At 39.7% G+C, this 16,822-nt stretch overlaps 1 protein-coding gene and 1 long non-coding RNA gene across 2 annotated transcripts; one reads left to right on the top strand and one right to left on the bottom strand.

Annotated features, from left to right (window-relative positions):
- Positions 1 to 1,163: 1,163 nt before the first annotated feature.
- LOC131013554 (uncharacterized) lies at positions 1,164 to 2,090 on the top strand. Its single transcript, XR_009097727.1, has 2 exons — positions 1,164 to 1,372; positions 1,448 to 2,090. It is a non-coding gene; the product is annotated as an uncharacterized LOC131013554 (long non-coding RNA).
- A 3,301-nt stretch (positions 2,091 to 5,391) lies between these two features.
- LOC131008499 (uncharacterized) lies at positions 5,392 to 6,792 on the bottom strand. Its single transcript, XM_057935372.1, has 2 exons — positions 6,366 to 6,792; positions 5,392 to 5,447 (listed from the first exon to the last, which is right to left on the bottom strand). The coding sequence occupies exons 1-2, from the start codon at positions 6,790 to 6,792 to the stop codon at positions 5,392 to 5,394; spliced, it is 483 nt and encodes a 160-aa protein (XP_057791355.1).
- Between the last annotated feature and the right edge of the window lie 10,030 nt (positions 6,793 to 16,822).

Below are 16,822 nucleotides of genomic sequence, written 5' to 3' on the forward strand. Positions count from 1 at the left end.
TCAATAATTTATTTACAAGATTAATAACTGACTTAGCAAAGTCATATTACTCCTTACGTCCCATTCCAATAAGCTCATTTTTTTTTTGGGATGTCCCACTCCAATAGGCTCATTTTTTTTTGTAAAAAAGTTGTACTTAATTGGTGTGAACTATACCACTTTATTACCACTTTCCTACTAAAAAGTAAGTTTTCTTAATCTCCGTGCCCAAAAAAAGTGAGCCTATTGGAGTGGGACAGAGGGAGTATTATTTTACATAGGATAAAATATTATTTTTAGTATCTTCTTAAAGTCGTGATTTAATTCCGACTTAGAGCATCCGCATTGGTGTTACATGATAGCTTACATGAACCTACTTTATGAGGGGGGACCACATGGTGTAAAGAGGCTGCATTGGGGTTACATGATAGCCTACATGATTTTTTTAGTTTTGATTTTTATGCTTTTCATGTAAATTTAATTGCTCAAATTTAAATAACACATTTTACTAATAATTAAAATTCCATTAAAATAAAAAACCTAAAAATTACATAAAAAAAATTAAAAACATAATTAAAATTACATAAATTAGGTGTAGAGAGAGGAAGAAAGGAAGAACTGAGGAAGATGAAGAAGGTGAAGGAAAAAAATGAGGAAGAAGAAAAATAAGAGAAAAAAAGAAAAGAAACGGTCAAAAAATCGCGCAAATCGAAGCAATTAAATTCAATATTCGAATTGTTTTTTTTTTTTAAAGGCGCGTGTAAAACACGCTCCTATTTTCGACGGTCGATCGGGCTACACGATAGAACATGTAGCCCTCGTGTAAGTGAAAGATGCATTGGCTTACACGATAGCAGCCTTACACGAGTAGGCCGCTATCATGTAAGCGATGCAGATGCTCTTATAGAACGAATTAAATTATATATTTAATTCGTAGAGGTTTTATAACGGAACGTCGTTATTAGCAAAACTCGAATTAGATTTACAGATACGCGATGATATAGGACTGAGATAATTTATTCATCAGATCACAACTTTACAACTTTCTATTTCCTACGTCCCTAATTCCTACCTACTACTTCAAGAAAGCAAAAGAAAAGAAAGTGAACGTGTGCTGTGTGAGTGCAGAGTGCAGAATAGCTGCAATAGCAGCCTTCATCTCCCTCATCTACAGCAGCTCACTCTCCACCCTCTGTAGCTATAGTATAGTAACCAGCCATGCCAAAGGTACACCTAGTAGGTCATTCAGCCACCCTAGGACTACTCTATTCTTCAGCCAACGACTTCACTCTTATATTTCAAGGAGAAGATTTCTCTTTCTTCCCTTATACGCTTAACACGCCATTGAGAAAGGGAGGAAGTTTCCTTCAACTCCAGCCTTGACTCCGAAGAGGTAAGTTTTTAGCTTGAACTCCTCCATTCTTCCATAGTTCACCTGCATTTGTTAAAGGAATCATCTTTATTTCAGTTCTTCTCCTACTGAGATCAACAACAGCAGCCACCAACACATAACAATTTGCACGGTATTTACTAAGCTCAGCTCAATTCCGCTGAACCGAAGAGGGCCAGCGGGGACAGAGTTTTGCTGCTCGCCGGACGAGGTCAGAGAAGAACCCCGACGACGACCGCAACTCGCTGAGCCAACGCGACGACGCGGCGACCTTCGCTGATTCCAGAGCAACAGTCGCAGCGACAACTTTCACTAAGGAGAAAATAGGTGTGGCGGCTTCGCTTCCTGGGAGAGAAGGGGACGACGATGGCCTCGCCGGACCTCAGAAACAGCGGCAGCAACGCCCCAGTTCGCCAGTTTCTCCACCAGCCGCGGCGGTGATTCTTTAATGGAGATGTAAGGGCACAGCCTTGCCTTTGCTGTGCGAAGAAGGGAGAGAGAGCAGAGCCGATGAAGGCGTCGGCTTCGCCGGACTGCAGGTTGTGGCAGCTTTGATAGAGGAACTAGGGCTCGATTTTAAAAGAAGTGCCTACCTTAATTTTCAGCGAGGGTAGAAATGATGGGGAACGGCGCAGAGATTTGCCGGATTCTGGAGGCAAGATGCGGCCTTGCCGAATTTCAGAAGGGCCGACGACGGGCCTCAGAAACGGCAGCAGCAGCAGCTCTCTCAAAGGAAGAGAGAAATCGCGAGAGAGAGATTGAGAAGAGAACCGTTCAAGAGGAAGAAGGGAATGGGCTTTTTCTTATTTTTGTAATTTGGGCCTCTCCTTGGGCTGTTTTATGTTGGGCCTTTTTATTTACTTAGGATGATACTCCCTCCGTCCCGCGAGTCTTGACATGTTTGAGTTCGATACGGGAATTAAGGAGTTGTAGATTAGTGTTTTAAGTGTGTAATTAATAAAGTATAAAATTGATAAAGTAGGAGAGAGAAGGTAATAAAAGTGATAAAGTAGGAGAGAGAATATAATAAAGGTGATAAAGTAGGAGAGAGAAGGTAATAATTATTGCCAAAAAAGGAAACGTGTCAAGATTCGTGGGACGACCCAAAAAGGAAAACGTGTCGAGATTCGTGGGACGGAGGGAGTATTATTATCTTCTTTCATATATTTTATTAAGTCCAATTAAATACAAACTGGTATCTACAGGTTTGAGACGATATACTTGCTGTCTTCAACTTGCATTTGTTAAGCGTGTAACAAGCATTGATGACAAACCTTTGAATCATGCCATAAAGGTGGCTTTTTGACAGCAATCCCTCTTTTCTTTAGAACATGACACAGGTGGTCTGGAAGAAGCGGCCATAGCAACGTAGATTTCTTCCTACCTTCTTGGTAAATCCTGAGATCCTATGTTGGCGCTCCGAAGTGGGTGTTCGCTTCGTATAGCTCGCGCTAGTTTACCGAGTTTTCTTAGGTGGACCAAAAGAAGATCATCTAAACCTCTTCTCTTATGATCTTTTGTTGTTTGAACCATCGATCGATTAATTAGACTTAGTTATTTCTAATTATGGATTAATTTAGGAGATTATTCAGCTATTAATTGGATCTAGCTACTTCCTTTTAATTGATTAAATAGAGGAGATCTATTTAATTACATAGCGGGTTAGAATACCATAAAATGAATGGACTAAGAGCATCCACAGCAGATCTCTCAAAATTTTACTCCTAAAAATACTCCTAAAGTCTTCCCTAAATTATTTTTAACCCCTATTTTACACTTGCACGCAGCAGCTCTCCTATTTTTCATTATCTAATTTGATAAATTTAGGATTAGATTTAAGAGGGGTGTAAATTTAGGATTAAATTTGAGGGGGTGCAAATTTTTTTTTGTGGGCCCAACTTAATATAGGTGATCTGTTGGATGATAATTTTATCTCACTTTTATTATTTTAGTTCAAAATTAAAGTTAAGATTACTTTTGAGAGATCTGTTGTGGATGCTCTAATTACAGATATTTATCCGATCTCATAACAAGCCTTAATTCTATAGTTGGATTATTATTAACGGAATATGAATCATGCATAGTTAATTTATGCATTCTCATTTATTTGAGAATTTTTCTCGAGCTAAAGTCTTACCTTATATTCTCGGATTAAAGGTTAAGCACAAGACTAAGAGCTTCAAAGAGTCACCGAACTGTAGCAAAGCTTTGCTATCAGGTGGGTTTATTTTCATATATATCAAATGAGTTTAATGTTACATTTGAACAAGTTATTTCGTTACAAAATCTTTGAACTGAAAATTATTTCAACTGTTGTCTTGCCATAAATATTTCAATTGTAGTGTGATATCTATCTGATGTGGCTTTGCCAGTTATGTAATCGAATTCGGGTCCTGAGCAGTTGATAACTATCCTGCCAGGGCTAGTGTACATGTGTGATCGTGAATCATCGAGCGGGTTGGCCGGTCAGGTGTTCGTTGAGAGGTGGCCACCTTTCCGACAAGCAGTTCCAGATATAATAGATTATGAGAGAACTTAGACTACAGTCAAACTTTAAGAATTACAAATGAATTTAGTAAGTTTGGGCTTTTTTAGCGAAAATCTCCGTTGCTGTACTGGTTATGATGGCATGACAATTTATAATTTTACGAAGCATGTTTATATTTATACTTAGGCATACGTGCCCACTGAATACTTTTGTACTCAGCCCTGCATATATTTCTAAATGTGCAGGTTGAGCAGTGGCTGATGGAGATGAAGTGGGGAGCGGAGCTTTTGTCGTAAATTGAATGAATAAACTCTTGGATACATGTCTTCACACATGTAATCAGATTGTTATTTCCGCTGCGTACTCTTAAGTAATATGCCTTTTGAATCAAATCTTCATCCGAACTTAGTGGTTTACTTAAGTCTTTGTGACTAAACATCAGTTATCTTATGAATTCCCTCTTCTTTAGCAATGATTTGAATTTGATCCCCATTAATTTTTCACTCCCTTTCTATTCCCGCTTCTAACCTCCCTCATTTAGTCACCTTTTCCCGGCTTAGTTATCCTTAATTGAGTCCGATCGTGAAATAATGTGCGCCTACGAGGATCTAAGGATTACTTTTGAAAATATCCTCATAGAAAAACAAAGGTTGGAAATGGCCATTGCCATGATTGCATCTAGGGCAAATGAAATTTCTACACTTGTCGCTGATGAAGATGGACTGGAAGAATTGATTCAAGAGAATACCAGATTGGAGGATTTGATGTAGACACTTCAGATAAAGAAAAATCAACTCATACAAGGATTTTTAAGAGAAACTGAAGCTGATCTGATTCAATCAAAAAGAGATCTTGATGAAACCTTATTGTCAAGAGCAAAAATGAAGAAATGACAGTGGGTTGAGTTCTGGATAGAAAACGACACTCTAATGAACGCTTTCCTGTCTCCATCACCAGAGGAAAGTGATGAAGGAAAATCAACTGAAGAAGATAAGGGAAAATGAGTTCTGGTCGAGGATACAATTGATAATTCCGATAGTAACTTACCAGAAACATCCAAAGATAATGTATCTGGATCTCATCAGTCGCAGAATAGACAACATCAGTCTATGACTCAACTAGTTCAATCAAGAGGTTATCAGTCAGATGCTACTCCGTTATGTCAAGGGGGACACAATGCTGACAACATAAGAACTACTGTTTATGCATGGCCTAACTTTGAAGAGAATGAGATATATACGAAGACAGAAGCTGAGCCAAGAGAAACATTTGTACCGACTGAAGAAGCCTCATCTTCAGTTGGAAGACCAGTCAACAACAGAGAAAATTCACCTCAACGAATGGTGAAACAGATTCAAGATCCTGAGGAAACTTCAGATAACAATCAAGGACCCAATCAATGACTGGGTATCCAAAGCGCTTCTTTCTTGAAGGATAAGACCAGGAATCTAAAGAGAAAAGATTACAGAAAATCCAACTGATGTCATATCAACCGCAACAGTTGAGGGGGAACTTCAATAACTGAAGATCTATCTTAGGCACAGAAGAGATAATCTATTAGATGAACATCAACAATTTCAGTGATATTAACTGAATTCAATGATCAGTCAACTTAGATCATGTGGAAAAGAAGAACATATCAGATGTCAACTAAAGATGAATGGTGTGTGTTGTTGAGAGTTCAAAGATGATGTTATTATCTTGAAAGCAAAAGTATATATGAGATTGTATTGGATTGAGTATTGAGTAGAAAATAAATAAACTTGATATATTGGTATTTGTGGACTTGAATGGTGGGTGGTGTTGTTGAGATAAAATGTGATATTGTTATCTTCAAAGCAAAAGTATGTATGAGAATGTTATTGAATTGAGTTTTGCAGGTAATATGATCAAAGCTAACTTGGATGCAAAGAGGAAAGAAGACCATATTTAGTTATTGAAAAATTGAGGCTTCAAGAACATTTGATTTTGAAAGTTGATATTAGATTATTTCTTCCTAGAAACTTGATATTAGTCTTTCTTTTGTTACATTGATAGTTGAAATTTGGTGCGAGACATTGGAGATGATTGTAACGTACATTGGTGATAATTGATTGTGTAATTCGATATTTGTTGTTATTAGTTATATATAATTTTATTTAAAAAACTGTTTGTATAGGGCCTACAAAATGTATTTAAATAATATTTTTTTTCCTTTAATTTAGCTACGAAACCGGTTATAAACTGGTTTCTATAAGTGATCATAAAAACTATTAATTATTGTGCTAATAGAAACCGATTATAAACCGGTTTATAATCTATCTACGAAACCGGTTTATAACCGGTGTCTATCAGCGTCCACTTATAGCGGTGTCTATTACCGCAAAAGACACCGCTAAGAAGTCGCGCTAATAGAAACCGGTGTCATAAGTACTTACGAAATCGGTTTTTAACCGGTTTCTATTAACGTTTTTTAAGACACCTATAACACCGGTACCTACGAAACCGGTCAATTTAGTAGATAGATACCGGTTTTTAACCGATTTCTATCAGCATTTTTGTTGTAGTAGCTTCCAATTTTACACCCAATAATTTCAGCTAGACCTGCAAGCTTTGGGTTACCAATATTACCATGGATATAACTCTTAGAGAAATTCACTCGGAGGCTATAAGAGATTTCAAAAAGCCTAAGGATGCCTTTGATTAGCATAACATTAGTAATTGAGGCTTCGCTAATTATCACTGTGTCATCTGCAAATTGCAAATGGTTAACCAGCACTTTGTCATGTCCAATGGCGACTCTCTCGAAGAGATTAAGAGAGATCGCCTTATTCATAAGACAATTAAACCCTTGAAAATCAATGAGAAAGAGGAAAGGAGATAAAGGGCCACCCTGTCTGTTACCTCTTTGGAAGGGGGACTCACCTAAACGACTACCATTAACAAGATTAGACATAATAGCAGAGGATAAACAAGCCTTGACCCAAGATCTCCATTTTCAGCATAATCTCATTCCTTCCATCATCTCGTTAATGAATTCCCGTAAAATCAAATCATATAATTTTTTAAAAAAATCAACTTGAATAATATGCTACATGACCGTTCTCTTTTTAAGAAGTCTACAGACTCGTTAAGGATCAAGATACTTTGACTCATGTTTGTATTGGTGAGAAATTGGAACCTCAACTTGTTATGTAGAAAATAGATGCCATTGGTTCCCACCCTAAGCCTACTTTTGGAAGACTTTGGGCCGTGCGGGAATTAATGTTAGCCAACAAAAACTTCTTCTAAAAATTAAATGGCATAACTAATGTAGAAAAAGGCACTACAAAGAAATTATACACTATACAAATACATAAATAATAATTAGAGTTTATTATACACTATTTCAAATACTTTGGGCCGTGCGGGAGTATTATTTTTATTATTTCAGGTCCAATTAGAATTCATGATTATTTTTAAATATTTAATTTCATTTTTTTAGTATAATGTTCATTTTTTTAATACAATTTATTTTCTTTCTTTCTTTCTTCTCTCTCTCTCTCTCTCTCTCTACCTCCCCCATCTCTCTTCTTTACCATCTATAGCTTCGCCGCTGCCGTTGGGATGAACGCCAAAAATTTTCCTCCAATTTCTCTTCTCCCATGTCTGGTGCAGTGATTCTTCTTCTTCTTTACCGAGAGAGTGAAAGAGGTAACAGATGATGGCAACAATCGGTCGTTGTTGATGACGGTGCCTATCTTCGGCGATTAATCTGGAACTAACGGTGATATCAATTTCTGAAACTGACGTGAACTGCTCCCCTAAATCTGAAACTACCATGAACTACAATTAGGGCATTCGATTTTTTGATTTTGTTTCAGTAGATTGAAGAGGGGAACGAGGCGGAGGAATTCTCACAGGGAATGATGGGTTTCAGATCAACTCTGCGCGAGCAACTACACGAAGAGAAGAGCTAGCGATCACACACACTTTATGATGCCGCTGAATTCCTAGAAGAGTCGACAAAGCAGCAAGACGTCGTCGTCGGTGAAGAAGCGGTAGGAAAATGAGGAGGCGAGCGCATGTCGTGCAATAAGTGGAGCCTGGAGGCATAGCAATAGTGAGAGGTTCTCAGTTGTTTTGTTGGAGAGCAATAATGGCAGCAGGTTTTCAATGGCAGCCCCAATGACATTTTCAAGTCAATTGTTTTTTTTTTTTTTTTTATAAAGTAGCAATATTAAATAAATAAATTTAAAGGTCGCACCATAGGGAATTCGAACACAAGACCTTTGACTTTAGGCATTAACCCCTTACCGTTTGATCAACCATGTAGGCTTTCAAGTCGATTTTTAGTTGTAGATAATTGAACCTTACAGAAAATCTGACGAACAAAATGAAATAATCCCCTCGTAGTAGACCAGCCCAAACTTTCAATGATTAACGAAATGAAGAAGCGGTAGAAAAATGAGGAGGAGAGCGCATGTCGTGCAATAAGTGGAGCCTGGAGGCCTAGCAATAGGGAGAGGTTCTCAGTTGTTTTGTTGGAGAGCAATAATGGCAGCAGGCTTTCAATGGCAGCCCCACCGATATTTTCAAGTCGATTGTTTTCTTATAAATTAGCAATATTAAATAAATAAATTTAAAGGTCACGTCATAGAAGATTTGAACGCAAGACCTTTGACTTTAGGCATTAACCCATTACCGCTTGATCAACCATGTAGGCTTTCAAGTCAATTTTTAGTTGTAGATAAATTGAACCTTACAGAAAATCTGACGAACAAAATGAAATAATCCCCTCATAGTAGGCCAGCCCGGACTTTCAATGATTAATGAAATGAATTTGTTACTCCCTCCGTCCCAATATTGTTGGCCACATTCTTTTCTGCACGGAGATTAAGAAGGGGAATTATTATGTGTTAATTAAATGTGGTCCATCAAAATTAAAGAGTTAATTAAGTCTTTCTTGAACCTAAATCTGTCTTCTTCTCCATTTTCCGGCCGACGTCGACGCCGGCGGTGGCGCCAGCGCCGGCGACAATCGCCCCAAATTTTCTTGCTATGCGAGTTCGTCTGTCACCAAGAAACCAAAAAATCAAAAACCAAATCAAAGCTACAGTCGCCGGAAATCAAAAACCAAATCGAAGCTGCTACTGATGCCGGCGTCGGTGTCGGTGCCGGCGCCGGCGCCGGCGTTTGCCCCTCGCCCCTCACCCAAATCGGCGCACAAGCGAGCCCTAGCCCTAGCACCCAAATCAACGCATAGGTGAGCCCTAGCTTAGCCCCCAAATTGGCGCACAGGCGAGCCCAAATCTGCGCACAGGGGAGCCCTAGCCCCCAAATCGGCGCATAGGCGAGCCCAAATGGGCAGCGAGCTTCGAACCCCCAAATCGCCTAGAGAGAGAGAGAGAAACATTGACAGACATTGAGAGGGAGAGAAGCTTCGAACCCCCAAATCGCTTCGAACCTCTAGGAGATGCCTTGAAGGATGGTGCCGCCGCGGAATGAGGGATGGTGCCGCCGCGAAATGAGGGATGGCGCTGCCGCGGAGGAGCTCGACGCCGGTGACGCGGTCGTACTGGGGAGGGGCAGTGGTGGTAGGGGGAGGGGGGCTGAGTGTGTGTGTGTGTGTTTGTGTGTGTGTTTATTTAAGAGGATTTAGGTTTAGTTAGAAACTTTAATTAAATTAATTAATTGGACTTAATTAAAGTAAACTTTGCCATTTTTAGAAAGTGACCAACAATAGTGGGACAAATCAAAAATAAAATGTGGCCAACAATATTGGGACGGAGGGAGTAATAAATTATTGTGGAATTAATCAAATATATCGTTGAGCGAAATAAAATTTGTAGAGAAATTATTGTGGATTTAATCATATATTTGAAATTGTATGTCGTCAATTATTTTGTAGGTGAGTTTATATTGTTAATATTCTTGAATTCACAACCAATACTTTTGCTAGTTGTGAATTTGAGTTTTAAAACTTGAATTCACAATTAACGCTATTGCTAGTTGTGAATTTGAGTTTTAAAACTTGAATTCACAATTAACGCTATTGCTAGTTGTGAATTCAAGTTTTAAAACTTAAATTTAAAACTTGAAGTCACAACTGAATAGCTAGTGTTGGTTGTGAATTCGAGTTTTAAACCTTGAATTCACAATTAAAATTAGTGTTAGTCGTGAATTCGAGTTTTAAAACTCGATTTCACAGCTAGAAATATTATTGGTTGTGAATTATAGCTAAAAATCTCGAATTCACAATTGAAAAATTAGTAAATAATTTTTAAGTTTTTTGTGTAAAAAATAAATGATAAATATAATTATTTTTTGTTTTTGTTTTAGTGGACAAATTTTATTTTTACTACTCCTTTCGTCCCATAAAAACATTAAACATGCATAATTTTATCTTTTCGTCATTCCCATAAAAATATGCATACCCCATTTATAGTAATAATTCTTCCACTAAACATCACAATCAATGTGAGACTCTTTCTTCACTCACACTACACTTTACAAGATTTTTTAGGACTCATGTCATCCCATACTATTCATGTTTTTATGGACGGAGGGAGTATAATAAAATAGATATTTTAAAAATCTTCTCTAAGAGGGTGTTTGTCTGTGCTTATAAGCTCTTCAAAACAACTTATAAGCTGTTTAAGAGCTTCTAAGCTCTTTCAAAGTGTTTGGCAAAAGAAGCTCCTAAACAGCTCATATGCTCTAAAAAATAAGCTTCCCAAAAATAACTTCCTCTATCCCAATTTATTTTTTTTAATCTTACATGCAACAAAACAATCATTTTACAAATATTTTTCATCTATAATTTATTTTCATCATATACCATTTCAAGTTCATTTCTTTCGATTTTCTGCCTTAAAAAAATATTTTATTTATGTAGCAAAAAAAATATATCTCTAACTTATAAAATCAATTATCCGAACACTTGAACAACTTATAAACTCTTAAGAAAAAACACATTTTATAAACTCTTCAAACATCTTATAAAATATTAGAGCTTACAAGCTTTTTAAAATAAGCTTAGCCAAACACCCATCTATATATAATATAAAAGAGGAGTTCAACGGCTACTTTTTCCCGCCATAATTTAAATTTACAATTATTTTTAAAATTTCAGTTATTAACTACATTTAATCTTATTTCTACTACATATTTTCGTGAAGAGTAGTTTTTGTTTTTTCAAACTAAACTTCTTCTTTCTTTCTTTTTTTTCTCTCTTTTTGAAAATCATGCAATTTGAGTAATGATAAAATACTCAATATGTATATCAAATTAAAGATCACGAGATTACCTTTAATTTACCTTTAATTTGATATATAATAGGTATAAAATATATTTAAGATAATAAAGATATTGAAATTTAAAGTTTTAAACTATATTTTTTCTCTCTCATCACTCTACTTATTTTTCTTAAATGATCTTATTTCATTTGATTAATTCTATTTTATTTTCGTTATATACTTTATTTATTTTTATCATTTAGATTTTATTTTATTTTCTTTACTTTTCTTTTGTTTTTCGATTTTATCTTATTCTTTCTTGCGCATAACATGTTTAAGAGGCGAGATGACGAGAGTTTAGAGAGAGAGAAAAAGAGTGATTGACGGAGAGTGAATCGCAGGTGATCTGCGTCTGCGCGGCGCCGGCTCCCGGCGACCGGCGTCCCTCTGTGTCTGCGCGGCGCCGTAGTGGCGAGGTGGACAGATCGTAGACTTTAGAGAGAGAGAGCGATTGTTAAGAGTCACAGGTGCTCTTCTGCGTGGCGCCGCCTCTCCCCACCGTCCCAGCGACCGGCGTCAACTCTTCAGACCCTGTGTGTCTGCGCGGCGCCGGCTCTGTCACCAAGCCCGGCGACCGGCGTCTCCTCTGCAGCAGTCAACCCACAGGCGGTGGCTGCGTTTCTGGTGGCCAAAATCTGGTGGCCGGATCCGACAGCGTTTCTGGTGTAACGATCTGGTGGCTGGTGTCTGCGTCGCGTCTCCAACCTCCACAAACCAGGTTCCAAAAACAGCACACCAGCTGTTTGACAAAAAGCAGCAAAGACCGAATTTTTGCTCCCTTGTTTAGCTGCTGTCTGTTTGCTTTTTCGGGCACCTGCTGCAGGAGTTTTTTGATTCCACATGACTTCTCCGGGAGGTCTGAATCTCCCAATAGTTTCGAACAATTTTGCCTGCAATAATTCCCCGATGAATGACTACACAAAGACTGGTGCGAGCTCGGCTGGCGGTAACGGAGCAGATTCTGCTTTTGTGGAGGAACGAGAAGTTGCTATACCCAACGCCACAGCTATCTCAAACCCTAATGATTCGGATGTGGGGGCTGATTACATGCCCAACTCCAAATCGTATGCTGATATCACGATGAACAGGCCACCGAGACGTCCCGACCTAGCTGCTCATCGGTTTCACTCATTACGTCCCACAAAGGAGGGAGAGCAGTTCTCCTTAAAAGTTCCACAACACCTATATGCGCAAGAAGTCAGTAAGGAATTCTCTCATGCTATTATTGGTCGTCTTTTCCTTCGTAAAGGAGACAAACCTCAACCTGCATTGCTTCTCAAGGCAGAACTTCACAAAATTTGGAAATTAGAATCTGAGTGGCAACTTATTCCTCTTGGGAAATGGTATTATACGATGGCTTTCCGGACTCCTGAAGACAAAACTCGTGCTAAAGCCAAGCCGGTCTGGGAATTATCTTGTGGTCATGTACGTCTTCGAGAATGGTCCAAACACTTTGATCCATTTAAAGAGCATTCTTCCATGGCGAATGTATGGGTGAGGATACATTATTTGCCAATTGAGTATTGGCATCCTGAGATTCTAGCCGGGATTGGGCGGTACATTGGTCATCCTATTAAAATTGACGGAGCCTCGGCTCGTCGTGATTTTGGGCAGTTCGCGCGCCTTCTTATTGAGTTAGATATGTCCAAATCCTTTCCTACTACCCTCTTAATTGATAACGATACTTTTTCGTTCTATGTTGAATTCACGTATGAGAATTTACCTTTCTATTGCTCAAAATGTAAACTTACAGGACATCCCACCGAAAAGTGTCGGAAAATTTCCGTTAAGAAGGTTGTGGAAGAGGATGTTCAAGATAGAAGTCAACAGCCTTTGGTTAAAAATGGGAAACAGTGGCAACCTATCTCTGGTGATGCAAGAGACGAGAGAGAACATGAGCAGGAGACAGCCAAGGGAGATAGGCCGGTTGAGGTGGGCTCGATACGCGAAGGCATACAGGTTTCCCCAGCTCGTTCGGACCCGGGATGTTACTCACTTCAGAAAAATGATCACCAGAAACAGTTAAGCTTGCCGGTTTCGGCGTCGAACAACAGTTTTGCCCTGTTGGATAACGAATGCGCTGAGTTGCTTGAAGAACAGGAGCAGCAGCGGCGGGTACCTCTTTCTAGGGGTAAATCTTTGGATGATTCCAATTCTGCTGAACACTACGGCCCTGATAGGTTGGCCGCGTGTCTAAAACCTTGTAAAAACTCGATGTTTGATCAGCCAGTCAACATTTCTGCGATCCATGATGGCCATATCTCGGAGGAGGTTTCGGATGAGGATGAAGAAGTGAACTGTGACAGCAGTGGGAAGTACGTTTCCACAACGGATGATATTGCTGTTAATAATGCTTTGAAAGCTCAAAGACTTGAGCAGATTTTGGCGATAGCTAAAGCGCCCATGCCAGAAACAGTTGCTCCTGCTAAGCGACGAGGAAGACCATCTAAACAGGAGCAAGCTGCTAGGGCAGCGGAGAACACAGCCAACAGGCCAGCGGACACAAGCATTAAAAGTAGACTTCGTAACACGGGGGATACGTCGCGTACTTTTGTGATTGATAAAAGTAATAAAGACAGTGCTCTAGTCATGGAGAGCGTCGCCAAAGAGAGCTGGGCGGAAGAGGTTGAAAGAAGCGGAGCTTCCTCCGCTAACATAAATCAATTCTGATGAATATTATTGCATGGAATGTCCGTGGTTTGACGGATGAATCCAAACGTCTGCTGAAGGAGCATTGTAATTCTTTTAGCCCGGTGGTGTTGGGCATTCTTGAACCGAAACGGGCGTTTCGGAAAGTTAGACAGAGTTACTGGCATTCGTTGAATCTTGTCCCGGTGCATCAAAACTGCCGGTCTCCTCGCTGTTCGAATATTTGGGTTTTTGTTCACTCTTCTGTTGTTACTAATGTTTTGTTCTCTTCTGATCAGGTGGTTGTGGTGGACTGCCTGTGGCATAGTTATGATTTTCGTATTGCTTTTATTCATGGTTCGAATGACCAAAATGACCGTCGTGATCTCTGGCATGATCTTCTTCGTTTCGTTTCTGGAAAAATGATTTTCATGGGCGATTTTAATGCGGTGAAAGGTGCTCATGAGCGTCTGAGTTTAGCTTCGCCACATAGAGGTTCTTGTGAGGAGTTTTGTGATTTTATTGATGACTCTGGCTTTATTGAATCCCCTACGGAGGGGCTTCATTTCACTTGGTCGGGACGTAGGTTTTTACCACACCATGTGGAATCTGTTTTAGATCGTGTTTTGTTTTCGCAGGGTTTTGCTGATCTATGGTCGTCGTTGGTTACTGCTGTCCTGCCTCGCCTCACTTCGGATCACTCCCCTTTGGTGTTGCAATGCAAATTGACAAACTCTACTGGTCGTAGGCCTTTCCGTTTTCTTAATATGTGGACCTTGCATCCGACCTTTCAGGAGATGGTGGCGACGTCTTGGAGGAAGACTGTCAGCACACGCTGCCCGATTTTATGTGTTATGTTGAAATTGAAAAGGCTTCGTAAGGAGATTGGGTTTGGAATAAAGAGGTTTTTGGCAATGTGGATTCCTCCATTTCTTCTCTCATGAAACAGCTTGAGACTACTCAGGAGAAGATTTCAGTTTCTGGATACACGAACGATCTCTTTGATGAGGAGGTTAGTCTTCAGGCAAAGCTAAATGTATCGTTGACACATAAGAACTGTTTGCTTCAGCAAAAAAGCCGTGCGAACTGGCTACGGGATGGTGACAGGAATACTGAGTTTTTTCACCGTTTGACCAAGTTCAAGAAACGGAATGCGCCTTTCACTCGACTCAAGATTGATGGTAGAGAGACTTATGATGCCACTATTATTGAGAATCATATTATTGACCACTTTACGTCTCTTTTCGCTGATGATGGTAGACCTTCTGGAGATCAGTTAGAGATTGATGCGCTGTTTGAGTCGGGGGTGTCTGATGATCAGAATGCGCGGTTGGTGAGTATACCCGATGAGAGTGAAATTGCGGCGGCGGTTTTTAGTATGGATGCTTCAAGTGCTCCTGGCCCTGATGGTTTCTCTGGTAAATTCTTTCAAAGTTGCTGGGATGTGATTAAAGTGAATGTCATTGCAGCTGTTCAGAATTTCTTTCGCCATTCTTATTTACCTTCTGGGTGTAATTCCAGTACGATGATTTTGATTCCCAAGAAGGATTCAGTCGACACCGTTGCTGATCTTCGCCCGATTGTCCTTTCGAATTTCTTATTCAAGATTATCTCGAAGATTCTTGCCTCTCGTCTTGGCGTGGTGGCTGCGTCTCATGTTTCTGACAATCAATTCGGCTTTATTAGCGGGCGTAATATTCATGATTGCATCATGCTCAGCTCGGAAGGTTTCAACTGTATGAAACGCACGGACAGGGGACGTAATATGGCTTGTAAAGTAGACATCCGAAAAGCATTTGATACTATTCGATGGGATTTTATCTTGCAAGTTTTGCGAGCTAATCACTATCATGAGAAATTCATTTATTGGATTTCTATTATTTTCAGCTCGGCGAGGCTTTCTATTCTCTATAATGGTCAGCTGCGGGGATATTTTGCTTGTTCTCGCGGAGTGCGTCAGGGAGATCCCCTTTCTCCGATTCTCTTTGGAATTGCGGAGGATATCTTGAGTCGGCTTTTTTGTAGCTGCGTTGATTCTGGGCATCTTGAACCTATGCGCTATAGTCGAACTTTTCAATTCCCTACTCACTTGTTCTATGCGGATGACGTTATGATCTTTTGTAAAGCTACGGTTCGGAATGCTAGAAAAATTCATCAGATCTTTTCTTACTATGACTCTCTATCGGGTCAACAGTGTAGTCTGGAGAAGTCTTGCATTTACTTTGGTTCGGGAGTTCTCAATGACAGGAAAAGTGCTATCCATCGCGAGCTCAGTTTCACTACCGGGAACCTTCCTTTCAATTATTTGGGAGTTCCGATTTTCGTTGGGCGTCCGAGAGCTTCGTTCTTTCAGGCAATTCATGATAGGATTGTCCAGAAGTTTGCTCGATGGAAAGGTCGTCATCTTTCTATGGCTGGGAGGCTTTGTTTAGTCAAGTCGGTTATTCAGAGTTCGATTGTTCACTCCATGATGGTTTACAAATGGCCAAAATCGTTACTGCACTCCCTTGACAGGAAATGTCGTAATTTCGTTTGGTCGGGAAATATTGATAAACGGCCCAGCTGTGCTGTTAGTTGGGGTAGAGTTTGCTCCCCCTTGAAAGAAGGCGGCCTCGGCATTAGATCTTTTACGTTAATGAACAAATCTTATTTGATGAAGCTTGCTTGGAAGTTAATTCAGGGAACTGTTTGGGCGCATTCCATTCTGAGATCGAGATATCTAAACAATTTTGGGGTTGCAAAGGATTCGGTGTCGAACTCTTCTGTTTGGATTGAGATGAAAGAAGAAGTCAATCAGTTGGTGGATGATTCTTATGTTTGTATTGACCGTGGTGAGCATACTTACTTTTGGCGGGATGATTGGCTTGGGTACAAGCTTGTGGATAAACTTAAAATTCCGATATATATGCATGATTTTCTGAGCTTCTCGGTTAGTGATTATTTTTATGATGGTGTTTGGCATTTCACGACATCCTTTGTTTCTCGTTTTCCTGATATTGTGGATGATATTCTGCGTATTCCGATGGGCGGCCAGAGGGATACGAGATATTGGAAACGGTCGGTTAAGGGTGAGGTTTCGGC

This window comes from Salvia miltiorrhiza, chromosome 2 (assembly GCF_028751815.1).
Source record: "Salvia miltiorrhiza cultivar Shanhuang (shh) chromosome 2, IMPLAD_Smil_shh, whole genome shotgun sequence".
NCBI classification, from domain to species: Eukaryota; Viridiplantae; Streptophyta; class Magnoliopsida; order Lamiales; family Lamiaceae; genus Salvia; species Salvia miltiorrhiza.